At 45.1% G+C, this 26964-nt stretch overlaps 2 protein-coding genes across 5 annotated transcripts in view; one reads left to right on the top strand and one right to left on the bottom strand.

Moving 5' to 3' along the window:
- LBR (lamin B receptor) overlaps positions 1-3592 on the top strand; it is a 62511-nt gene extending 58919 nt beyond the window's left edge. The window contains exons 12-14 of the mRNA XM_068279680.1: positions 1252-1332; positions 1415-1537; positions 2620-3592. Coding sequence (XP_068135781.1) covers positions 1252-1332; positions 1415-1537; positions 2620-2783 — 368 coding nt within the window. The 3' untranslated portion in view covers positions 2784-3592. The remainder of the gene's footprint in view (positions 1-1251; positions 1333-1414; positions 1538-2619) is intronic.
- Positions 3593-10173: 6581 nt separating this feature from the next.
- DNAH14 (dynein axonemal heavy chain 14) overlaps positions 10174-26964 on the bottom strand; it is a 237921-nt gene continuing 221130 nt past the window's right edge. For all 4 annotated transcript variants that reach the window (XM_068232854.1, XM_068232855.1, XM_068232856.1 and 1 more), the window contains 7 exons: positions 25160-25341; positions 20549-20745; positions 19212-19324; positions 18975-19120; positions 16934-17079; positions 12370-12516; positions 10174-10517 (listed from right to left, as the gene is read on the bottom strand). In XM_068232854.1, coding sequence (XP_068088955.1) covers positions 10311-10517; positions 12370-12516; positions 16934-17079; positions 18975-19120; positions 19212-19324; positions 20549-20745; positions 25160-25341 — 1138 coding nt within the window. In that variant the 3' untranslated portion in view covers positions 10174-10310. The remainder of the gene's footprint in view (positions 10518-12369; positions 12517-16933; positions 17080-18974; positions 19121-19211; positions 19325-20548; positions 20746-25159; positions 25342-26964) is intronic.

Raw genomic sequence — 26964 nt, 5'->3', positions numbered from 1 at the left:
TCAGGTGTATTATACCTGATTGTGTACCTATAGGGCATGTCTTAGTGACAATTGTGTATTGTATATGTTCCCCTGGTACTTACCTTCGGCTAGTGTATGTGTTAGATTTCAGAGATGCAAAGTTATCTTCAGGTCAGGGCTGTGGAGTCGAGAAGGTGGAGCAATTTTGGGTACCTGAAGTCAGAGTCGTGGTTTCATTAACGGGAGTCGGGTGATTTTTGTACTGATTCCATAGCCCATATAGGGCTATGGAGTCCAGGAGTTGGAGCAATTTTAGGGTACCTGGAGTTCGTGGTTTCCATAAACGGAGGGGTCGGAGTTGGAATCGGATGATTTTTGTACCATCTCCACAGCCCAACTTCATGTACAAAATACTGTACTGTTGTCTTTTTTTATTTATTGTTTTAATATTGTATACATTAAGTACACACAGAGTACAGCCTATCACACAGAGGTACTCTGATTCTACCTCTGCCACTGAGTCAGCCTAAATAAGAGAGGTACCCTGCCTGTGCCACTGAGCCAGCCTATCACAGAGAGGTACTTTGTATCTGCCTGTGCCACTGAGCTACCCTATTGAAGTGTACAGCCTATTACAGAGAGGTATTCTTCTTCTACCTTTGCCACTGAGTCAGCCTAAGAGAGGTACCCTGCTCTTACCTGTGCCACTGAGCCAGCCTATCACAGAGAGACTCTGACTTCAGAGAGGTAAAGTAGTGCAGTGCCGGCACTTATAGTAAGTGTCATTCTGGCTCTTGTTCACATTGGAATTTACAGCGGAAGTCTACTTTAAGTATGTGTGTTGGGGACAGCTGCAGTTTTAAGGTGGCCACTAACTGTCCAATTTCTAGCGAAAAATCGTTCGAGCGATCAGAGATTCTGATCGGACGAAAAATCATTCACTACACCATCAACTAACCAATCTTTGCTTCCTATCTATTACAACCACCAAGAAAATCCAAATTTTCATTCGCCGAAAATTCATTCGGGCGACATTTTTTTCACTCGTTCATAATCGATTGTGTCCACCAATGGAGATTATTTACAACCAATCCGATCAGAATTTCTGATCGCTCGAATGATTTTTCGCTAGAAATTGGACCGTTAGTGGCCAGCTTTAAAGGGATACTAACAGACTTAGTACTTGATGTTCTAAAGATTGATCTTAATATGTAGACGAGGTGGCCTAATTTCTGACTTTCTCCTTTGAGACAGCTTTAAAATGTATGACCCCTTGTTTGTTTTCCTTAGTTCTCGGGTTCCTCCTGTGTCACCGAGCAAACAGCGTGAAGGCGGCCTTCAGGAAGAATCCAGATGATCCGAAGCTCTCCTGTGCGTAACCTTTTTCTTCCCTTCCTCTTTGTTATTGTCATGTGTCTGTGTTATGTCTAAACGTGCCCTTCTGTGCCAACAGATCTGAGGACTCTGCCAACCTCAGCTGGCACTAAGTTGATCGTGTCTGGCCTCTGGGGATGGGTCCGACATCCAAACTACTTGGGTGACATCATCATGGCTTGGGCCTGGTGTTTGCCTTGTGGTGAGTATTAATCATTTCCGACGTGATTGTTTACCCGACTTTACAGTCAACAAATACGATCAGTTAGAGTAAAGGTGCTCATACATCCTCAAAATGATCGAATCTGCCGAGATCAATGCTACAACGTGGCGGCCCGATCGCAATTTTGATCAATTTCTGGCCGATCTGTCATGCTGGAAAGCTCTCACTCCAAAGGGGGCAGTTGGGTGCGCAGCGGTAGCAGCAGATTTCCAGATGACTGGCGGACCCCCGGCTGGTCTCCCCTTGGGGCCTTGGTGATTGTTGCAGTGGAGCTTACACTCACCTGTGATCTGTGCCTTCTCTCAATCGCCACCGGGTGCCTGTAAGCTGTGACCTGATGGCATGTATGTGGGCACGCACACACCACTAGGTCAGGTGGTACAGGCATCCCAGCAGCGATGGAGGAGCATGCCAGCGTACAGATAAACGGAGAGGGGGTTTGCATGCTATTAATATTGTTTTGTTTGCAGTGGTGTGACATATGTCACTGCACCGCTCTCTCACTCAGGGTCCCTGCACTACTCGAAGTCTTTGACTGACTAGAATGTCGAATACGGGTGGGGAGGAAGTGGCAGTTCTCCTCCTCTGTTGTCCCTTAGGAACTCCCCTTCGTAATTTTCTGTCCTGCCTGATCGTTGTTTTTGGTCAAAATCGTTCTGATTCAACTGCTGGGAATCAATCCCCCAAAATGTAAGGAATCAAATGGGAAAATCAGTGAGCGTAGGGCACCTTTTACCCTATCACATTGTTAGTGGATGTGTTTATAGATAATGGCAGTTGGTGCTGTCTGGGTTTTTTTTTTTTTATGTCTGCCAGTAGTAAAGATGATAACCTGCAGGCTCACTGTAGATCAAACAATATGAAGGAATTAGACGTCGAGATTCAAACATTTCTTGATCTATTTTATAACTTAGCTTAGCAATGTATTGATTTTTTCTACTACTATCTTTCCGTACAGTTCCTCTTTAATTCCGTGAGGTTGTGAATGGAGAAAATGATACAGTCAGAGCGTTATGAATGTGCACACAGATATACAGTAATATTTGTTTTTCCTGTTGTAGGTTGCACCAGCATTGTGCCATATTTCTATGGCTTCTTCCTCACCGGATTCCTACTCTTCTATCAGTTGACCAGAGTGGAACGTGAGTGCAGAATGAAATACGGGCCGGACTGGGACAGATACTGCCAACGTGTCCCGTACCGCCTGATCCCCTATATTTACTAGCGAGGCTTTCCTGGGCTAACGTCTCCACCACCGCGCCGCAGCCTTTTGAGCTATGCTACGTTTTTTTTTTATGACAAATGAAACCTTGTTTGGCCTTTCAGGCTGTTGTAAATGTTTGGTAAGTTGTATATAATGTTTTAATGTTATTTTATTTTTTGTTAATGCAACAAAAGGACTTTATAATTTCTCACCAACAAAGGAAGACTATTCTTTGCCTCTTATGTCTTCCATGCTTCCTGTTCCGTTAGGTAGAGTTAGATGCTTATCAGGTACCTGTAAGGTAATTCAGTGACTTCTAGATGGATATAAGTGACATTCTGTATGGTGCACAGAGGTGGCTGCGTGGCCTCCATGAGACAAGACTAAATACATAAAAGAAATTCAATGGTGGCCAGTGCTGACCCTCTGCCTATAATGCTCGCTATAGCGTTCAACTAGAAGGCAATTTTACACCAAAGACAACATTGAAGTTCCCTTTAACAAATACTAGCAGAACCCAGGCAAGCATTTGCTTTTAAAGGGAACCAGAGACGAAACACCCTCATGTATTTTACCATATATATCAGTCTGAACATTGAATGAAACAGAAACGCCTACCTTGCTTTCTGTTTCATTCTGCACTGCGCAGCTTGCTTCTAATCAGCCCTGATAAAATCCCCGACTGAGCATTCAGTCTGGCTTTGCTCAGGAATATTTATAGCTCAGTCTGTGTTCTCTCATGTCTTTTAAAGTCCAAGCCTGCCCCCTGGTGGCTCTGCTCAGGAATCATTATAGCGGAGTCATTCTAGCAAAGCCAGACTGAATGCTCAGTCAGGGATTTTATCAGGTCTGATGAGAAACAAGCTGTGCAGTGCAGAATGAAACAGAAAGCATGGTAGGTGTTTTCTCTAATGTTCCCACTGATCTATATGGTAAAATACATGAAGGTGCCTTCGTCTCTGGTTCACTTTAAAGCAATGTCCAAGTGTGGTCTCCAGGCCACACTCCCCCACAGCATAAACTGAGGGGCAAGGTCAGTCCGCCAGAGCACCGGGTCGGACACCCAGTACATAGTCCACAAGGACCAGCACACTCAGGGATTTCTTCCAAAACTCATAGAAATCTTATTACTGAATCTTCAACATTTTTAAACATTAAAATACGTGAGCTGTCACAGGGACAATCCAGCAATACAATAACCACCAAAGACGGTCACTGTCCATCGAAAGCCTAGTCTCCGAGCAAACGGAGTATTCATAGCAGTCGGGTAGACAGAGATCGCAATCATATAAAAAGTCCAAAAGATGTGTGCACTTTTTATATGATGGTGACCTTTGACTACCCAACTGTTGTAAATACTTTGCTTGAGGACTAGGCTTTCGATGGATATTGACCGTTTTTGGTGGTTATCGTATTGCTGGATTGTCCCTGTGACAGCTCACGTATTTTAATGTTAATGATGTTGAAGATTCGGTAATAAAGATTTCTGAGTTTTGGAGGAAATCCCTGAGTGTGCTGGTCCTTGTGGACAAACCTGACCTCTGTTAAGGTGTACCCGAGCCGAAGCTTTGCTACAAAACAGTGTAGGTTTTAGGTGGGCCCATCGGGCACATACTTATACGCGGCTGTGAATATTTGTACTGGGCTATCCTCCCTATCCATGCATGGCCAGTACAAGGATTGGCTTGTGCATGAATGATTCCCTCTCAATGCTGAGGCCTCAGGCAGAGACGTGTCAGACTGCAGAATAGCAGCTTCCACCATGTGCTGGTCACAGGCACAGTTTACAACTAAACCACTATATAAAGTCCATCAATGCGATTTTTTTTCTTTACATAGATATTTATGTACATATAGAGAGATGCCTATTTTCTCGAACCCAAAGTAATTTCTAATTATTTTCTGATAAGTCCTTTTGTACTTTTTCCTTGTGCTTGAGTTTTATACTTAAATCCCTATATTCTGATAATGACATGCCCCGGCGTCAGCTGTGTTTACAATAGCAAGCGTGGTATTTTTATATGCAAGTGTGTTATTCTGACTTTGAAGCTTCTGCAATGTGGAGTCAGCAGGTAGAGCTCTGAGAATCTTTAAAGTGTACCTGTAAGGAAAAAAAATGTCCAAGTTAGATACTTACCTCAGCAGAGGGATAATCGCCGCCCCCTTGTCTCCACTGATACAGCACCGGGAACCTTCAAACAAAGGCTCGTCTAATATGTTTGTCTGGCTGCACTTTTGTCCATGAACAAGCACGACAGCACCCTGCTGGCACAATGACGACCTGCGCAGCAACAAGGAGCCACCCATGCACGGCTTTTTCCTTCGTGCACAAGCCGCTCACTGTGTACTTACGCAGGCTGACAATTGGCATGCATGTAATTTGAGACGCCGGAAAATTTGGGCACAGGGCAAAGCCGAAGACCCGCTCACCCTGCTCAAGTCCCGTGGCGTTAATCACTATTTCCCCTCCTGGTCTCCGAGGACTCAGGGTAAAATGTAATTCAGCTGCCAGCTGTTGCTTGTGGCCAAACTATGCTGTTTTTATAGTAATTTGGGCTTTGTCTTTTGACGACGCCTTAATTACTGTCTAAGCACTGCTATAGCCCTAAGTCAAAGCATGGCCTATGGCGGCACTTGGTGCACCCAAATTTCCTGTGCTGTTTTTGCCTGTCTTGCATCAGGGCACTCCCATGGACGGGGCATGAAGACGGGGGGGTCCCAGTGAGCTTCGGTGGACTGCAGGAAGACTGGAGAAGCATCTGAATCATCCAAAGCAAGTATCTAACTTGTTATGTTTTTTTTTTTTTCCCTCAAAGGTTTACTTTCATTTTTTAACCCACTGGTGAGGAAAGCAATTCTCATTATGGCCTATGGCGGCGCCCCAAACAGTTGGCGAAGCGCTGCGCCAAAATTAGCTGATCCATGAGGGCAGAGGAAAATTCAGGGTTTTATTGTAAAAGACTGCCAATCCACAGCTTTTTGCACTACCCTTTAGCTAACTGGTTAACTACTGAGGGCTTTAACCATGGAAAGAATAAGCTGCTCCGCGGTTTAGTTTTTTATGCTAATAGAAGCTGTGAGGCATCGTCAGTAGACTTTGTTAGAGAAAGGACAGCTGCAGATATCTTAGAGGCGGATATTTTTATAGACTGGAGGAGTTTATTGAATTTGCAGAGACTTGTATAACTGGGACACAGCAATATAACCAGGCGGGTCTGTTGTGTTCTATTTTTAAGGCTTTAGGTGGAGTTCCCTCTTAATATCGGCCCCCTGCAGATGCCCATGTGCACACATAAGGCCGAAGGGGAGTCCAGGCTGTCCCCTTGTGGAATAGGAGCTCTCTGCTCTATTATTTATAGTGATAATATTTCCAGGGGGTGACTGTAATTGAAGTGTGTCCGTTTGGGATCTTACATCCTAATACTTCATCCCTCTGGAAATGGTGTGATTTGAAATGTAATGTTTTATTATGAAACATGGTCTTTCTCAGGACTTTTAGACCCTATAGGATAAATAGATATTTGAGTTATGGGCATTTTACAAGATGTGAGCATAATCTGAAATGTGTGGTTTCCCTGCTACCTCTGATGAAGAGAACCTGTCAGTCTTGTATCCTCTGTAACCTGACACTGCTGACAACACCATAAGGTGTACATCACTTCCACTCAGTTTCCTTCAGTAGGTGGAGCTCCACCCCTCCCCTTCCTGTTGTCCACAAGAGGAGGGCAATTCAGGGTTAAAAGTTTTGCATGGGAATGGGGTATGTGTACCGTACAGAAGAGGACCCCTCGCGGTAGACTTCTCAAAGCAGGGCATATGCTATTAGGTGTTCTTAATAGATTAGATGCCCTTTTCTTTTTCACATGGGTGGTGAAAGGGGGTAGGGGTTGTGCATGGAAACGTGATAGCACGTTCTGTGGCCACATAGCGCTCTAAAACATCGATATGTATCAAGTTAGTGGTGGTGTCTGGGCAACCGTTGCATGGTCTGATCAGTGCCGAAATCTGATCAATATCAGTTGGTACCTGGCACTATCCAGGTAAACAACTGATGCCAGGGAGATACAGATATTAGATGATATACTTGATTATGCATACAATACACATACGTCTGATAGTGTATAACCAGCTTCTAGAGTTAAGGTAGCTCGCCCACCTATTCAGTGAGTATTCAGGATGTTGTCACAGATCCATAAGTGCTCCAGTAGCAGGAAGTTTAGTACAACCATATTTACACCACCTGCCCTCCCACCTGATTAGATATCAGCCTCTGTATTGTTGCTGGGGGTGGCTTATGGTCAGGTAGTTGTGTGGGAGCCAAGATCTGACTGCTCTTGCCTAAATTTATTGAACAAGCACTGTACAAAGGCTGCACAGAGATCAGCATTACTCTTCACGAGTACTTTGTCAGATTTCCTATAAAACAATACTGCATTAGCTCACTGTGCGGCCACATTATATGGGGGGGGGGGGGGGGGGTTGCAGTGTGGGTGGAGTTCCTGGTTTGGCTCAGGAAACAATGCACAGATAGAGCAGGGTGGTAGCCAATGATTTCCTAGCACTGGATTCATGGAAGAGGCAAGGTTAGGTTTCAACCAATAATTTAAGGATTTAGTCATTAAACTTTAGCAATCACTCCTTAACTCAAGGAGAGAATCCTTATTTTAAGGTTTTCCTGAGATAAATAGCTTAGTATTACTACATCATTCATCATCGTGGTTATAACAGTAAAAACAGCTCAGAATCGTTATTAAATATAGGAGATAAACTTGAAAGTGAATTGAGCCTTTGTCAGTTTACAAATCATGCATAGCCTGCCAGGTTCCAGTGAATTACAGTCGTACAGACCAGCTACCATTTATTATTTTACCAGAAGCGTTTGACATGTAGCATCTGGTCATACACTAGCGACCTGCTGCAGCCTTGTCTGCTATCCTGTGACCCCTCCTTGATCATCTCCTCCTGTGCTTCTGGTATTGGGTCTTGTCTGACTCTGGCATGCAGAGGAGGCTGGTCTGTAGCGGACATCATGGTGATTTATCCTGGCAGTTTGTGGTCTGCCACACACTGTCACGCTTCCACATCCCCTCGCCAGTGCAGGGGGCTGCAGCTTCACATTACATGCTGCCTGTGTGCGGAGAAGTTCTTAAATGTGAATAGGTTGTGTATTATAATTATGTTTTTATACTAAGAAAATATATATTTACTTCTATTTTATGCCACTGTATGCTTTTCCAGTTTTGTAATGGATTTTCTCATAAAAATTTGGACTATTGGATATTTTCACTGATGTTGCCACCAGAACATCAATAAATGTATTTGCCTGTGTGCTGTTATCCTGTGTGGAGGGGTTTGTATTATTATAATGTTTACATAAAGTGAGACAGGTGTGATTTAAAAAAACATTTGTATACACCACTATTTAATTACATTTTGTAATAATTATATGCAATGTGAGGAATTTGCAATTAATATTCAGTCTATGTATAAAGTATTATTAAAGAGAGCCCGAGGTGGGCTCAAAAATATATATAAAAAAAGTAGGCTACCTGATCCGCATGGCTGAGTGGATCAGGTCGCCGCAAAAACCGCAGCAGGAGGCGCGGCCAGGGGAGAAAACTGCCCAATGGCAGCTCAGGAAACCCTGTAAGAACGCCCCTGGCGGGCGTTTTAAACAGGGAATTCCTCTCCTGTGTTTACCTCTAAGTTAGCGACAAAACTTGTCGCTAAACTTTGGGGGGCTATAGTGGGGGGGGGGGGGGGGGGGTAGAGAGCAGCGGTCATTAGGCAGAAAACATGCCCGTGTCCCATCTGCCCCCCCAAAGAAAAGGAAAGGCTCTGGATCCCTTAGAACCTTTCAGGTCCTCTCTGCATCCCCTCGTTCCAGCGTCCGACTTAGTGTTGTAGAAGTCTTCGGGTCTCCTCGGACTTTGCACGTGCGCAATATGGAGCCGCACTCGGAGCCCCGCGTACTTACGAAGACTTCAGAGGAGACCTGATGACTGCTGACGGGACATTTGAACAGGGGACAGTGGTGAAACGAGGGGACACACAGAGGAAGCAAGAAGGCTCACGTTTTTCAGCCACGTTTTGGGAACGCGTGCATGAATCCGACACGCACGACAGACAGTGCATAGAGTGCACTGTCTGATGTTCACACTGCATGTGTTGCGGACCAGTGCGATCCGGGAACGCATGCTGCATGCATTTTTTACAGAAACGCGCGGCTGACCCATTCACTTCAGTAAATGGGATCAGCCACGCAATGCATAGAAACGCAGATGGCGTGCGTTCGTATGCGTTGCGTTCCGAACATTTGTAATGTGAACAGGGCCTTAGGCAGAGCTCCCCCCTACCCTGTCCTCAAGGCCCACCAACAGTACAGGTTTTGCAGGAAACCACAAACATGCTCAGGTGAGGTAATTAGTGTCTCAGCACAGCTGATTAACTACCTCTGTGGATTTCTACAAAACGTGCACTGTTGGTGAACCTTGAGGACAGGGTTGGGGACCACTGCTCTAAAGGATACAGAACCTTCCCTCCTCTTTGGTGAGTATGTAACTTTCCCTCCACTCCTGGTGATTACATTTGTCATTCATGGGCCTCTATAGTGAAGCGTTTGTTATACAGATATCAAACATGATAACCAGCACTGGAGATTTTCAAGGCGTTTTGTTGATTGACATCAAATGTGAATATTCAGCCGTCATCCAATACAGAAAGCAGGATATAAAATATAGCTCTTTGTAAGTATAGCTCTTAGATGCACAGCGGAAAGCACCTGAGGATCAGTGTGTCAATCGCACGGCTGAGTGGAATAAAGCACAACGGACAGTCGCCGTTCCGAACGGTCCCACAATCTTTGTCACTCAACAAAGAGCGTGGGACTGCTTGAAACGGCGACTGTCCGTTGTGCTTTATTCCACTCAGCCGTGCGATTGACACACTGATCCTTAAAGCGGTATAAAACCCTGACATATATTCAATAAAAACCGTACCAACCCAACTCGCATACACTGAACAACAAAAATTAGCATGTTATTGACTATCTCTAGTGTTGACTATAAAGACCTCCTATATTCAGCCTACCTTTCTGATAAGCAGAGCATTTACAGATTAAAAAAAAAATCTAGGGGCAAGAACGTCACATGCTTGTAAAAGCAATTTATCATCCCTGCCCCCTTCCCGAGGTCTATCACTGCTGCTGCAAAAGTGGCTACATTGTAACCATGAGGCCCCCCCCCCTCCCACCATGTGACTACACTGTCAGGCCACCACCCTCCTTGCATGACGTCATAACTGCAGCATTGCCTCACTTGACATCGTGTGTGCAGCAGAGCTCTGCAGTGGGCGAGGGCAGTAAGACTGTTCAGAGTACATGCCCTTTATAGAAATAATGTTGCCTGCTGTGTTCCAATCTACAATTATCTTTATTACCAACTGAAAGTCGGTAAATCTCTCCAGTGAGGCAAACTGCAATAAAGATCCCCAAATCCCTTTCTAGACTGTCCAGAATTTTTAGCCTCCGAGTAGTTTTGGTATGTGCGATCACTCGGTGGTTTGGCAGAGCAGAGCCACCCCTCGGCGGATCCAATGCTCAGGTCTGACCAGGGTTGGGAGAGTCACAGATGTCACAAAGTTAGTGGAGTGTCCAGTAGAGGACAGCGTTCCGGCCCTCTGCGGGGTCCTGTATAGCGGGCATTCATACGTGTGGCCTGCACTGGGTTCCTCCATGCTGCTGCTTACAGGGTCCATCTAATAAAAATAAAGACAGCACCATTAAAGTGATCTTATACTTTAGTGTACCCTATATGCTCAAGTATAAGCCGACCCCCCCCCAACAAATAATGAGTAACCCAAATATAAGCCTAACCTTCAATGTCTCCACCTGTGTATGTATGTGATCAGGGCTTTGGAGTCAGAGTCTCTGAGTCAGCGGTTTCATAAACAGGAGTCCTATAATTTTTGTACCAAATCTACAGACCTGGTAAGTATTAGACTATGGAGTTGGAGCCATTTTGGGTACCTGGAGTTGGAGGTTTGATAAACTGAGGAGTCCGGTCTTGTTCACATTTAAAATAGTTGGCGCTAGCGTTTTGCAATTTTGTGCGCTTTTTTTAAGCACCTCCCAGCGCTTGACTGCGTGTTACGATTTTTTTGTAAAGCGCTTTTGTAGAGCGATTCGTTTTTTAACTTCCTGACGTTAGGAAGGAAATGAATAAATACAATTTATTTATGCGTGAAAGTGCTGGGGAAATTGCTACACAAAGCGCTTTTTCAAGTGCTTTGTAGTTTCCCTATACCTTCCATTGACTGGTGGCCATATAGCCATTGTCTATATGCAACTGAAACCCTCTCTAACGACTGGCTGAATTTGCTCAGCCTCTGCTTAATTGATTACTGCAGACTAGGTGTAACGTGTGTGTGTGCACTTCTTATTTGCTTACAAGCAGCCTGCAGGCTTTATATAAGCAGCAGAGTACTGTTTGGGAAGTGAGTATTTCCCTTTGTGTGTTTGGTAAGTCTCAGAGCAGTTGGGGACAGGCTCTTGGGGGTGGCAGCTCCAGGGCTTGGCTGCGCTCACATATGGTGTTGCATGCTGGTTCTGGGGCCCCGGGCAGTGAGAGTTCCGGGGGGCCCAGGCTGGCTTGTGCACTATTGTTTTTAATTTTATACCTTCCATTGAGGCAAATTGCCCCGAAAATGGTACAGTCAGCGCTTTGGTGAGTGGATTGGAATCAAACCGCTCAGATGTGAACACTCTCATAGGGAATCATTGCACAAGAGCTTTTTGGGCGATTATAAAAATCTCTGGCGCTTAAAAAAAAACCTGAAAGCACCCTTAGTGTGAGCAAAGTCCTTAGGCTCAACACACACCATACAATCTTGGTTGTTGAATCTTACCACTTTCATGTAGTATAGGAGCTTATCCAATCAATCATTCAAGGTATTTTCAATCTGTTGGTCCTTATACTACATAGATTTGGTAAATTTGTACAACCAAGATTGTATGGTGTGTGTTGAGCAGTTAGTCGGATGATTTTTGTACCGTCTCCGCAACCGTGTATGTGGCCAGTATACGTATGTTCAGCAGAGTGTATGTAAGTAATGCGCAGTGTATGTGAAGCAGAGAGCTTGTGTACATATAATTACCTCTCCTCATTCCAGGCAGCCATCTTCCCATCTCCTGTGCAGCTCTGTACTTGCTAGAGATCCAGGCTTCAGTGTCTTGTATCCGGGCAGCCATCTTCCCATCTCCCTTACTGTTCTGTACTCATTGCTGAATTGCTGACCTCTAGTGGCGAGTATAGAACTGCAAGTGAAACAGGAAGTGGCTGCTCGACACAAGAAGACACTGAACCCTGGATCTCTAGCAAGTGAAGAGCTGCCTGGGAGACAGAAGACTGCGGCCTGGAACGAGGCGAGGTAATTATAGATACAGTGTACTATGCATGGACTGTGTCCCGCAACCTGACTCGAACATAAGCCGACACGCCCACTTTTGGGACACTTTGGGTTCCAAAATTCAGAGTATATATGGTAATATGTTTCATCACTCTGCAAGTTATTTTGCTTCAATGAAGTGGAGACTCTTAGTTCCACCTACCATGTATGGCAGTAAATGCAGGAGCGGTAGGGGGTAAAACCGCTGCTGCTGTTCACATTCTTCCAGGACTTGTGTCTCCAGGCTCCACCGCGCGCTGTCCAGAAACAGGCCGAACACCAGAACGCCTTCTTCAGGAGGACACGAGGCCTGGGGATGGCAAAGAGGGCACAATGGAGATCAAAAAGGTAAAAGAGACCACACAAACCATACAATTTCAATTCAAGAATTACAATTACTTTTTCTGATTTGATTGTAACATTTGAAAAATCTGAAATGCAACACACACGCACCCACACACCACACACACGTTCAATTTTTGTTTTCTCCAATTATGAAAAAAAAATATTTCAAACTGACAAAATTGCTTTTGTTTATACATTAAGAAATGTATCATCTACCCTACACTATTTTCATAAAAATTGATCAGAACAAAATAAAACAAAAAATTCAATCAGATTTCTTGAGCAAATATTTTTTTTTCTGTGCAACCAATTATTAATTGCTGTAAAATTTTAACGTATAGTGTGTGGCCACCATACGTTTTGTTGGTAGCTATTCTTTTGGAAATGATTGTAAGGCCTGGAACCCACTGAAATCCGCAAACACAAAACACAACCGCTAGCGTTTTGTCTGAGCGGTTTGCAAGCGGATTCATGCGCGTTTTCGGTCGCGTTTTGCAACAGTGTATTTTTTTCCTCAGCGGTTGTGTAGCGTTTTGCGTTTTTATCCTGATTGGTCCTGTGAATTATTTTTACATTTGTTACAGTGTGCTGAACCGCAAAACGCTAGCAAAACCGCTCAGTTTAGGTTTTGCTGAGCGTTTCTGCTAGCGTTTCAATACTTTACATTGAAGCGCTAACGCTCCCAAAATGCTGCAGGTCCTGCGTTTGCGTTTCTGGGAAACGCAAACGCTCCTGTGGAAGTTGCCCCATCCATTAACATCAGCTGAGCGTTTTGGCAAACTGCTAGCGTATCGCAGCGCTGCCAAAATGCTCAAAAAAACACTCTTGTGGGTTCCAGCCCTAAAGCCTTGTATACACGCTAGAGCAGGGGTGTCAAACGCAAATACAAAGTGGGCTGAAATTGTACACTGGGACCTAGTCTCGGGCCAACCTCAATGTTTAGTGGCCACTTCCCACCCTTATAAAGTTTCCAGGTGTCTATTGGCCCTCTCCAACCCCTTTACAGTTTCCTGTTGTCTACAGGCCCCCACCCTCCCATATACAGGTCCCTGGTGTCTAGTAGTGGCCCCCCACCCTCCCCTATACATTACCCTGGTGTTTAGTGCTCCCCCCCCCCCCCCCCCCCATATGCCTTCCCTGGTGTTCTAGGGCTTCACCTCCAATATTGTTTCCCTGGTGGTCTAGAGTGAGCCAAAGTGGGGAAACCACTCGAGGGCCAAATTGAATGCCCCGGAGGGCCAGGTTTGGCCCGCGGTCCGGAGTTCGATATGTATGCGCTAGAGCAGGCTTTCTCAACCAGGGTTCCTTGAGTACTCTGCAGGGGTTCCTTGGCACTTTCCCCCATCGTGGGGGAAGTATAATAGAGCACATTATAATAGGTAGTACTGTAACAAGAAGCACTAAATTGGGGCATCAGGAGACAATAGAATGAGTGACAGTGTAATGGGGGTAGTGAAATAAACAGCCACACATACTTATAAAGACCACGCCTCCTGCAAAATAAATGCAGGGGTTCCTTGAGATCAAAAAATTGTTTGCAGGGGTTCCTTGAGATCCAAAAGTTATTTGCAGGGTTCCTCCATGGTAGAAAGGTTGAGAAAGGCTGCGCTAGAGTGAATCCAGCAGAGGTCGACGGGAAATAAAATCACAAGCAGCTAGAATATTACTCCCTCTGATGCATCACTTGCTACATCTGTAGTATGGAATACCGTTTTGGGCACCACATTAACATACTAGAACGGTACAAAGACGGGCAACTAAATTAATCGGGGATGGAAGGTCTCACCGAGAAAGGTTGAACAAATTGTGGTTGTTTTGCTTGGAGAAAAGACAGTTAACCAGAGAGCGTTTTACGGGTTGTTTTGTTTTAAAGAAAACCACTTCCATTGGCTTGCATTAAAGCGGAATATAACCCTGCATTTCAACGTTGCTCTAAAACATTATTTACAGCATATTATGCAGCCAGCATTTTTTTTTAAACTAGACCAGCATTGGAAGGGTTACACACAGAGCTTTAAAGTTCCTGGAGAGAACTGCTCCCTGCAGCCGAAGTTTAGATAGATACATTTAAGCAAAACAAAATGTAACAATTGTAAAATGTCTCACTCTCTCTGACTGCAGGAGCTGGAGGACAGCCAAAGAGTGTGTAACATTCCTCACTTGCTACATTTTGTTTACTTAAATGTATCTATCTAAACTTCGGATGCGTCTGCATTTCTATCCATGGAACTTTTAAAGCTCTGTGTGTATCCCTTCCAATGCTGGTCTAGTAAAAAAAAAAAAAAAAAAATGCTGGTTGCATATATGCTGTAAATAATGTTTTAGAGCAAAGTTGAAATGCAGGGTTATATTCCGCTTTATCCACTTCACCACTGAGGGGTTTTACCCCCTGACCACCAGAGCAATTTTCACCTTTCAGCGCTCCTTCCATTCATTCGTCTATAATTTTATCATTACTTATCGCAATGAAATGAACTATATCTTGTTTTTTTCGCCACCAATTAGGCTTTCTTTAGGTGGGACATTATGCCAAGAATAATTTTATTCTAAATGTGTTTTAATGGGAAAATAGGAAAAAATGTGGGAAAAAATTTATTATTTTTCAGTTTTCGGCCTTTATAGTTTTTAAATAATGCATGCTACTGTAATTAAAACCCATTAAATGTATATGCCTATTTATCCCGGTTATAAAACCGTTTAAATTATGTCCCTATCACAATGTTTGCCGCCAATATTTTAGTTGGAAATAAAGGTGCATTTTTTTCAGTTTTGCGTCCATCCCTAATTACAAGCCCATAGTTTATAAAGTAACAGTGTTATACCCTCTTGACATAAATATTTAAAAAGTTCAGTCCCTAAGGTAACTATTTATGTATTTTTTTTAAATTGTAAATTTTTTTTTTTTTTTTTTAATTACAAAAAAAAAAATTGGGGAGTGTGGGAGGTAAGGAGTTAATTTTTTGTGTAAAACAAGTTTATTTGTGTGTAAAAAATGGTTAGGGTGTAGTTTTACTATTTGGCCACAAGATGGCAACAGTAACTTTTTGTTTCATGCGACCTGCAAGCATCCTTCCGGACGCTTGCAGGAAGTAGAAAGAGGCTGGGACTTTGTTATTTTTTCACAATGATCGCGCTGCTCAGCCGAGCGGCAGCCGATCATTGCAGGGCTTAGATCAACGAACGGGAATGGATTTTCCCGTTCGTTGATCTCTGGGCGAGCGGGCGGCGGTGTGTTTACTAGCGGCGGGCGGCGTGTTTACGAGCGGGAGCGCGGACAGCGGCGGGAGTGCGCAAAGTACGGATTTCTCCGTCCCTGGGGGTGAAAGGATGGAAAAAGGGGCGGAGAAATCCGTATGCGCGGGGGTAAAGTGGTTAAAATCGAGGCAAAATTGCAAGGATTGCAATTTTTTCTAAATGCAGGAAGGAGGAGAAAAGCGCCGGCACTGCTGTCATTCACTTTATTCATCAATCCATCATAGTAAACATATAAAACATGCATATGTAGCAAAAGTGGCACATACCCAGAGTGGCTCACCCTCTATACCCACTGTACCTCATCCACGTCCACTCTGGGTATGTGCCACTTTTGATGCATATGCATGTTTTATATGTTCACTATGATGGATTGATGAATAAAGTGAATGACAGCAGTGCCGGCGCTTTTCTCCTCCTTCCTGCATTTAGACTTATCTCATGGCTGAGCACGCTGAAGATTCACATCATTCATACCCGGCTGTGTGACAGTGCCGCCCCCTCCCCTCTCTCCTTCTCCTCACAAGAGGACAATGACTACAGTGCCAACGTTTCTGTGCACTTTTGCTTTATGACACCTTGCAATTTTTTCTAAATCGCCCATTGATTACCATGGACTGGCTGATGCATTATTTTTTTCAATCAGCAAAAGCTGACAGCAATGCGTATGTGCGAAATATGATCGGAGTACGGGACTGCTAAGAAAGCCACAGGTAGGTTTAGTTCTATAAATACATGATTATCTCAGCATGCTATATTAGGCAGAGTTCAAACTGACTGTTTTTCATATGCATTTTTATGTGTTAGAATTCACATTCGTATGCAAATTTTCACACGGATTTTTTCAGCCAATGAAAGTCAATGGGAACTTGCAAGTAATATGTTATTTCTTACTTTGTACAGCGCCACGGAATATGTTGGCGCTTTATAAATCAATAATAATAATTTATGCTGCAAGAAGTTTTTTTCTCGCAGCGTGAAAATGCAAATTTCCGCAGAAGTGCGATTCATTGACATTCATTAGACGTGAACGTGTTTTTGCACATTTACAAAACGCAAGCCGATTTTAATAAATGTGACCTCCCCCCACCTTACACTTCGAAATCTCTATATAAATGAACACTACTTACAGCAAACGCTGTGTCGCCAATGTTGGGATTTGGGGTCTCATCCACAGCTGGGCTCTGGACATGCTGCACCTTGTGTAGGAAGGTGAGAGAGTCCACAGATACTCTTTTCTGTCGGGCGTAATTCTGCAGTACCGCAGTCAGGAACCCTAAAAATAATGACAAGTGAGATACACTGGCGCACCCATACGTTTTGCAAACAACAGGGTTGGTAAGATCTGTCTATGGGTAGATAAGCCACCATGATGTCACAGAATTGCGTCATCAGATCATATAGTGGATTGCTGGAAGCTGAATTACTGATCTCGTCACTTAATCTTCATTTGCATAATGCCATCCAGGAAGTGGTACTGTGTGTTCAATAAACAAAGATTTCCGTGCGCAGCTCCTCATACACAACACAATCTTATCAAATGCTGCCGATCCAAATTGACAATGTCAATTCACAAATCTCAAATAAAAAAAGTCTATAGTGATCAGCGCAATATGAATTCCCAATCTGTTCACAGTAACTTGCAATCTTCTTAATCCACCACCACACCGCTTGTGAGATCACTCACCAGCTCCTTAGATCATAATAAATGATCATATGCGTACAGTCAGTAAATCACCAGCCCGTCTTGCTTTAAAAACACAAACTGTTACACTCACGTGTCACATATGTATGTCTATGACAGGCATACAAGTAAGTGCAGGGTTGTTTAACCACCCTGGCGTTCTGATTAAATCGCCAGGGTGGCTGCGGGAGGGTTTTTTTTTAAATTAAAAAAAAACTATTTCATGCAGCCAACTGAAAGTTGGCTGCATGAAAGCCCACTAGAGGGCGCTCCGGAGGCGATCTTCCGATCGCCTCCGGCGGCAAGGAATAACACGGAAGGCCGCAATGAGCGGCCCTCCGTGTTTCGCTTCCCTCGTCGCCATGGCGACGAGCGGAGTGACGTCATGGACGTCAGCCGACGTCCTGACGTCAGCCGCCTCCGATCCAGCCCTTAGCGCTGGCCGGAACTGTTTGTTCCGGCTACGCTGGGCTCGGGCGGCTGGGGGGACCCTCTTTCGCCGCTGCACGCGGCGGATCGCCGCGCTGCAGCGGCGATCAGGCAGCACACGCGGCTGGCAAAGTGCCGGCTGCGTGTGCTGCTTTTTATTTGGTGGAAATCGGCCCAGCAGGGCCTGAGCGGCAGCCTCTGGCGGTGTTGGACGAGCTGAGCTCGTCCAGACCGCTCAGCAGGTTAAGATAGTGGGCAGCGTCCGGCCGTTCACTCCACGCAATACCGCCGTCCGACTGGCATCCGCGCACTTCCGCAATCCCTCACGCGTCCTGTAGCTCCTCCCCAACCGGTTTCGTCCACGTGACTTTCAAGGACCCCTTGAGAAAGTCACGGCCGGACGCTGCCCGCTATCTTAAACAACCCTGCGCTTACTTGTATGCCTGTCATAGACATACATATGTGACACGTGAGTGTAACAGATTGTGTTTTTAAAGCAATACATTTTAAACTGAACTGGATTACGCTATGTGGAGCGTGTTTATGTTTTTACTTATGAGGACTTGAGGAGACGGCTGCGAAGAGCCCACTTGTGACCAGACGGGCTGGTGATTTACTGACTACGCATATGATCATTTATTATGATCTAAGGAGCTGGTGAGTGATCTCACAAGCGGTGTGGTGGTGGATTAAGAAGATTGCAAGTTACTGTGAACAGATTAGGTATTCATATGGTACTGTGTGTTCAGTCAACAGGCAGACCCTGAATGTGCTGCAGGCTGGGAATAAGGCCCAGTAGTCAGATTGCTATATTCTATCACAACCAGGGCTCAATGTATCTCTTAGTTTTGTGAACCTTATTATGTGCCAATTTTTATGTTAATTATATTATATTAATTTCTGTATCTGTTTACACAGTCTGCTGACTATAGAGATTGGTGCTCTGCAGAAAATATTTACAAAAAAACCCCACTCAGATCACATGCAGAAGAACTGCCACGAAAGTGTGCTGAATGTGTTTCCATTATGAGAAATCACATAACATGCCACTTTGTTACCTTGTGGGAAGAAGAAAGCTGGAAGCCAGTAATATGAGGGTTCTCCTCGGAGGCGGGTCTCAGTCTCCTCGGGGGTGGTCACAGTTTGGGATGACGTAGGCCTGGAATGCTTGATAGGCTTTTTCAGTCCCAGCTGTTGACCGAACCTGAGTATAACACAGTACAGAGTACATTTATTTATGAAGAATACAGGCCACTAGCTATGAGACTTATGAGCCATCCTCTCTGGTCTCTCACCTCTCGTGTACACATCTAATCACATGACTGGACCATGAAGAGAAAAAGCCAACTCTCTGAACCAGATCGTCTACCCAGGACCCGAGCAGTTTGCAGGATTCATAGGAATATCGCTGAAAAACCGAATCAATGCAAAAAAGGCACTCTGGTATTATTTCCAATGTAAACCAACACACTCTGTGCATAGCCTCTGAAGAAGCACTTCTCTTATGAATCAGTTGTGAGTAATGTGTCACCCCTTCCATGCACTTTTGTATCTTTGACCCAGCTTCAAAATATAAGGACTTTTAAAGTTAGTGGGAAGCCAAAAAACAACCCTAAAAAGTTACTTACCTAAGGAGAGGAAAGGCTCTAAAGTTCCTATAGAGTCTTCCTGTTCTCCATCATGACTGCTACCTTATCCCTTCTGCTCTGACAGCCTAAGCAGCAGAACTTTGTTAAAGCGGGAGTTATCACATACTTAAGGAGCAATGGCCCTTTAGTAGTCAGTGCCAAACAGTTGCATGCTGGGGGTTCTTTTTATCTATAATATATTCCATTTATTTCCCTGCCTAGCTGCTTATCTGAAACACGATACCCTGCTCACTTGTGTTTACAAGCAAGGCTGAGGTCACTCAGCGATTGGAGGAGAAAAGAGAAAAAAAGTAAAGGGCAGAAATGACATCAGGATTTAGCCTAAACTGGGCAAAATACATGGCCTCACCAGGAACAGAATTCACTTCATTTACTATATAACATTCACTGAAATCAAAATGTGGACAGTACAATGCATGTGTTATGTAAGTAGATCAAGTATTTATCTACTTATGTATGTGTTTTTTTTCCTCTGGCATAGTATGGCTGATCCTACTGCTTTAAGCAGCAAGGTGTGGCTTTACCTCCCAGGAGCCTATAGGCACAGTTGTCCTGGCACCTTAGACTTCGCCCTCCATGATCCTACAAACCCCACCAGACTGCACCGCAAGTGTGCTGGCCGGCCCAGCTGTCACTTTTCCCTTACGCCTCATAGGCAGCTACAGGTGCCCCTTAGTATTAGGTAGCCAGAAATACCCTCAGTATTATGTAGCCAGAGGGGCCCCCAAGTATTAGGTAGTTAGAGGAACCTCAGTCTTAAGTAGCTAGAGGTGCCCCTGACTGGAGAGAGATCTGGTCACTGGAATGCTAAGAACCAGGTGAGTAACCTCTTATTTACACTCTCATCAGGACTCTGCATATGGAAGGAGGGGAGTGAGCTGCCTTTCCATCAGAAGGCGCCTGTAGGCATGTGCCTTATGGTAAATCCAACACTGAAAGTAGCTATTTTGTCTGTTAACACCGATGAACTGGAGGCCACTTACCTGCCACAGCTCAGGCACTTTGAGGTTGGCCAGGGAGTTATATACTTCCTCCAGGCTTTTATTCAGTATAATCTCCCCCCGGACAGCTTGCTGTAGCGCTCGCAGTGAGCTGTGGATGACGGACAAGAGATGGTTAAACCGATCAATCTCCTGCTGCAGGACAGTCAGCAACGCAGAGTTCACCAGAGGGTCGTAACCTGCCGATACAAGGACACACATGTTATTGCACACAAGCTTATTCATGCAATTATGTAATCAGCCAATCATGTGGCAGCAATGCTAATGCATACAATTGTGCAGATACAGGTTGGGAGGGGTTAATGTCCACATGAAGCAACAGAATGGGGAAACGTTCTTTCATTGGGTTTGACTGTGGCGTGAATACTGGTGATAGGATAGTCTGAGTATCTCTTCCTGCTGATCTCCAGGGATTCTCACACACAACAGTCTGTAGAGTTTACTCAGGACTTGTGCAAAAACACACCCAGTGAGTGGGGGTTCAGCAGATAAAAACTCCTAGTTGACGAAAGAGGTGGATACTGAATAGTCAGACTGATTCCAGCTGACAGAAAGGCTGTGGTAACTCAGATAATCACTCTTTACAGCTGTGGTGAACAGAAACGCATCTCAGAATGCACAACACATTGAACCTTCCACTCCTGTCAATCGAGAACAGAACGCTGGGGCTACAGGGGGGAGGAGACCGCCAGAATGGGCAGCTGAAGGCTAGAATGACATAGGCTGGCCTGGTGAATCTGGACTTCTGATTGTGTGATGTCAGCATGAAGCAGATTCTAAAAACGGACTGTTCTCTTGCAACCCAGTATATCTCTCACACCAACAGGTACCGTGGTAATAGGATAATTATTGAGCTGTCACTGGTATTAATGTTGACAGTAGAGAGAGATGGCCGAACATCCTAAACCTGGCCGCATCTGAATGATTACCAGCTTTGGTGTGCAGAGCCTCTTATAGGCAGACTGCACCCATTGCATCCAAAACAGATGATACAACTATGCACTAATGACCCTAACTTCTAATTAAACCGGAAAATGACATGCAAGCATAAGTATAACCTGGGTTACCGCGCTGCGGTAATGAAAAGATATATTTGGCCCCGCCTCCTTTCCTCCGAGGAAAAAACGCCAAGCTATTTACTGCAGTTTTTTTCCCTGAGAAGAGAGGGGAGGCGCGGCCAAGCGGCAGAAGTGTAGTGATGCGGGGTCTTCGGGATGGCTTGGTGGGACGAGACTCCGGAGGTAAATATATATTTTCATTACTGCAGCGCTGCAGGATTTTTTCTTTTAGGATGGAGGTCCTCTTTAACATCATTGGCAGTAATCCCGAGCTAGGGTCGGGGCGGTTTTACACACCTCCCGGGGGATCCCGACGTTGGCAGCCATTCTTCTTCTGCTCATCCGAGGATCTGCTTCCTCCTGGTGAGATTGCCGGCTGTCGTCATGACGACAGCCGGCAATCTCACTTTAGAGTTGCAGTGCCACCCGGAGGATGGAGGCATAACTGCAGCACTGGAGCCAGGGAGGTGAGTGATTGCAGAACTGCTGCAGATCTCCCTGGAAGCATGATTTCTTCCAGGTTTTAGGGTCTGAAAGGGTGCAAAAAAGTTGCACTGCTTTTAGACCCTAAAATCTGGAAAGAATCATAGCGCCAAGGGGGTTAAAGGACAACTGAAGCGAGAGGGGTAAGGAAGATGCCATATTTATTTTCTTTTAAGCAATGCCAGTTACCTGGCAGTCCTGCTGAGCCTCTGCCTGCAATACTTTTAGCCATTGACCCTGAACAAGCCTGCAACAGATCAGGAGTTTGACATTGTCAGATCTGACAAGATTAGCTGCATGCTTGTTTCTGGTGTTATTTAGACACTACTGTAGCCAAATAGATCAGCAGGACTGCCAGGCAACTGGTACTGTTTAAAAGGGAAATAAATATGGCTCCATATTCTTCTCACTTCAGTTGTCCTTTAAAAGTAAATGATGAGGCTGATCAGAATGTGTGTGCGCAGCAGGCTGCAGAACGCAGAGTAAGTGAGATTATGCTTCAGTTTACACAGCTTCCTCTGCTGCAGGAAGTCACAGCCTGTCCTAGTGATGATGACTACAAGAGACAGGTTTATGTGCTTTGTAACAGTAGGCTGCTATGATGCTGACAGGCCAGAAGATGGCAGTACTGTTACATGTTTTAGCATGTTGCCACATTACAGGATTACTGGGCTGCACTTTCTGATTTTTAAAGGGAACCTGGCGTGTGAGGGATATGGAAGCTGTCCTGCTGAATCTCTGCCTCTGGCCTTATATACACATTAGATAAAAGTCATTTTTAAATGGCCAAGGAAAAAATGTAGTTAAACAATGATCGCTATCAGGTGTTCTGCCCAATCCAACTGGTGGATCAATTCAAACGACTATTGGGCAGATATCCTGCAGTTGGCTGTTGCGTACAAGTCGTTAAAACGTCATTGTTTCAGACCGTGGGTGCATGTCGTGTGAAATGTCCCTTCTGCATGCGCACACAGTTTTAAAACAACATTATTGTTTGGAATATTGGTGTGTGTGAACAATGCCATTTAAAGCAAATTCGAAATGAAAATAAACGTATGAGATAATCAATTGTATGTGTAGCACTGATAATAAATAGAACATTAGTAGCAAAGAAAAGAGTCTTATTGTTTTCCAGTACAGGAAAAAAAACTTCCGTTGTTATCTATGCAAAAGAGCTTCTCTGAGCTATTCACTTTAGTTGCATACACACCTAACAACTGATGTCGCCCGTTGGGGGATCAGGACCCGATCCAATTGGGCGACATCGCTGGGCTGGCCTTTTACTATGCGGGAGGGGCGGAGGGACGACAGAACGGCATGTGTGTGACCTCACGCGGCCGGCGGGGGAGCAGCGTCTTCAAAGAAATTGGCCGCTGCTTGGCCAAGTTGATCCGCCGGGCAGATCGCTTGTCGAGCGGTCATCTCTGGTCGAGGGCCTCAGTACACACGCCTATTGGCTGAGGCGGTCATTAACGGCCGCATCGGCTGACTTTAGTCAGGCATGTGTACGAGGCTGAACCTCTTGAAGACCGCAGTGCTAAACCCCCCCTAGTGTCCAGGCCATTTTCAGTAAAATGGGCCACTGCAGCTTTAAGGCCTCGCTGCAGGGCCGCACAACACAGCACACACGTGATTCCCCCCCCCCCTTTTCTACCCACCAACAGAGCTCTCTGTTGGTGGGGTCTGATCGCTCCCCCATGTTTATTTTTTTTTAATAAATATTATTGTTACTTTTTTTGTGAAAAAACAAAACAAAACCTGTTTCTTTAAAAATCCTCCCTCCCCACAGCCAGCCAATCCTGGCGATCGGCTGTCATAGGCTTCTTCCTATGAGAGCCAATCGCTCTCTTGTCCCCCAGGGGGACAGCCGTGTCACACGGCTGTCCCCAGTACAGCGCTGCTGCCGATCACAGCGCTGTACATGGAAATAGATGGCAATAGCCGCTCGGAGACTGAAGGCGGGGCGGAGCTCGCCCCCCAAGCAGGAGATGCGCGATCTCCTGCAAAACAGAGCCCCAGGACTTTACGCCAATCGGCGTTAGTCGGTTCTGGAGCTGCCGCCGCTGCCACGCCCGTCGGCGTGACGCGGTCGGCAAGAGGTTAACTTGGTAGAACTTCAGTCCTGTTTTCTGAAGAGCGTAACCCCCAAAAACCAGTGAGAGACGGCTTGAGATAAGGTTTTGCTGCAGGATCGTTTAAAGGGTTATTGGCTCTGCTTTGTTTTACAGTTTAAAATACAGAGTGTGGATTCTAAATTGCAGCTGTGAACGTCTGATGCAATCCTCTATAATAAAACCCAAGTGTCTCTGCGTCCCACGTCCCTGCGAGTGTGTGTTTTGTAGCACTGCGCATGTGCAAGGAGGGACGCAGAGACACTGAAGGGGAGGAAGGGGCGGCCGTGTGTGCGAGTGCGCGCCAATCGTGCATGGCAGGTGCGCGTGCGCCACAGACGAGCGCAGCGGACGGGCGCATGCGCATGAGACAGACCTAGCCTGTTTTTAAACGGGCTAAGGTCACTAGTGTTATAAATAAAGCTATATGACTGAAAATAAAAATATAAGACTTTTCTTTGCTACTAATGTTTTATTCATTATCTGTACTGCATATGCAATTCATTATCTCACAAGTTTATTTGTTATTTCCTTTTGCTGGGTAATGTCTTTTGAGTGATATCGCTCGTTTATGCGTGCCGACTTTCATCTAGCGTATGTACAGACCTTAAGGGCTGGGTCAGAGCCCGCCACGGCAGCCCGGCGTCTCGTTTCATATGCTTTTCTGCAAGCACGCAGAAAAGCATTTGTCAGCCTTTGGCGGGGCGTCCCAGCATGCTGCGTTTTTGATCCCCACAGGGAGACACGGAAGCGTGGCGACAAATGATTCTGGAAGATCGGCTGAGCACCAGGCAGACAACGGCAAAAATCAAGATCAAAACGCGGTGTTAGCGCAAACAATGGTTAACGGTGGTAAGTAATTGTACTGGAAACATAAGCATCTCACTGACCATCATTAGTTACAATTATACACTATAAAATGGGACAGAAGCATCTCTTACCTCTGGTAGATTTCACAAGTGTTTCCCAGGCTGGGTCAGTGAATAGGCTGCTGAGAGTTGCTGTGTCGTCCGTTATGGCCACCGACTTGTCCTGCTCCGTCCTCCCCTCCACCCTCACCGGCAGCTTAGTGAGGATAGAGGCGGCCATGCCTAGAATCATCTCATCATGGCTCCCGTCTCCTCTGCAGGGGAGAGAGCACATTGACATTCAGCAGAATATAACTTCGGGAAAAAAAATATTTTACCAGATTTTACAAACTGGACGCATAAAAACATCCTGTTTGCCCCTCTAAGCAGAAAAACAGGACAGCCTATGAGAGCCGATCACTCTTGAGCCTCTTTTGCCATAGATCGGAGCGATGGAGCACTGTACAATGTAAATAGACGGCGGTTACGATTGCCTGATGACGGAGATGCGTGCGATCTCCAGCAAACCCCCGCCCCAGGACTTGACGCCTTTCGGGTGTTACGCTCTCCTGGGGATTCCACCCTCCCCAAGCCGATCGCTGTTAGCCAGTCAGGAGTGGGTTAAAATGCATAGAATGTAAAGTAACTAAAGAAAACAAATATTAATTCCAAAAGGCTTAACTTGTGGCAAAAAAACAAAACAAGCTATAGATAATTTAGGTGTTATAAGCAGTTATAAATAGAATGGGAGGAGCTCTGAAAGGCCAGTGCTCGCACGTGCACAGTACACATCCGCTCGTCTTCAGAAGTACTCAGGGACATACAGTAAGTACTTTTGAAGGCTGCCTGAAGAGGGCTAAAGACGTACTCGACCAAGCTGGTCTAAGAAGTTCACTGGGACACAGAGGTGGATCCAGTGTCTTCCCTCTCCATAGGTGAGTATCTAACTCATGATTTTAGCTGGCTCCACTATTACTTTAACCCCCTTTACAAATAAAACTGTGCCGTTCTTTTATAATTGTTACAGAAAAAAAAAAAATAAAGCGTTTTGAAACAAATTCATCAGCCACCTTTGTGTCTTTATTTTGGCCTCTGAGGTGATTGTTTTTAAATATGGCTGTGTTTTAATAAAACTAATAAAAACTGGATCATGTGACCCAAATTGAAAATGGAAAAAAAAATATTCAACTTTATTAAGCTGAAATGTATCCAAACCAGCACAAAAAAAACTAGAGCAAAAATAGCAAGAGAGGAGGAGTTGCCCAAAAGTTGTAGTACATGAAAAATTCTGTAGCCGTCTCCATATCAGTGAGGCTCACCATACTAGATGGCTTTTTTCATTTGGCACTGTTATTGGCCTGATGAAGCGGGATTAGCCCCGAGAAACCCGTTGCCTGTGCTGCGTTTACAAAGAGATTTCGTCATTGAGGTAAGCCGCCTCATCCTTTTCATTTTAATCGCCTTTTAATAGTTTTTACAACACCAGGGCACCTCTTTCCCATTGTATGTTATTAAGCTGAAATTTATCCAAAACAGCACAAGAAAAACTAGAGGAAAACTAGCAAGAGAGGCGGAGTTTCCCAAAAGTCGTATTACTGTATATTTTGGCGTATAAGACTACATTTTAACCCTTGAAAATCTTCTGAAAAGTCAGGGGTCGTCTTATACACCAGGTGTCATTGATGCCGGGTGATACGCCCTATCCTGTTAATGCCTCTCAGATCTCGCTGCTGAGGATTATAGTGAAGCGGTGCAGGTGCACATGTGTGAGATCTGAGAGGCAGAGAAGGAGGTAAATAAGATGCAAGGGTGGGCCAGAAGGGTGAAAGAGGCGTGTTTTATGGGCACAACACGTTCTATTCTTCCATACCGCTCTGATAGACAGGGAGACAAGGAGA

Source organism: Hyperolius riggenbachi, chromosome 4 (assembly GCF_040937935.1).
Source record: "Hyperolius riggenbachi isolate aHypRig1 chromosome 4, aHypRig1.pri, whole genome shotgun sequence".
Lineage (NCBI taxonomy): Eukaryota > Metazoa > Chordata > Amphibia > Anura > Hyperoliidae > Hyperolius > Hyperolius riggenbachi.
This window is presented reverse-complemented; position numbering and strand designations above follow the sequence as displayed.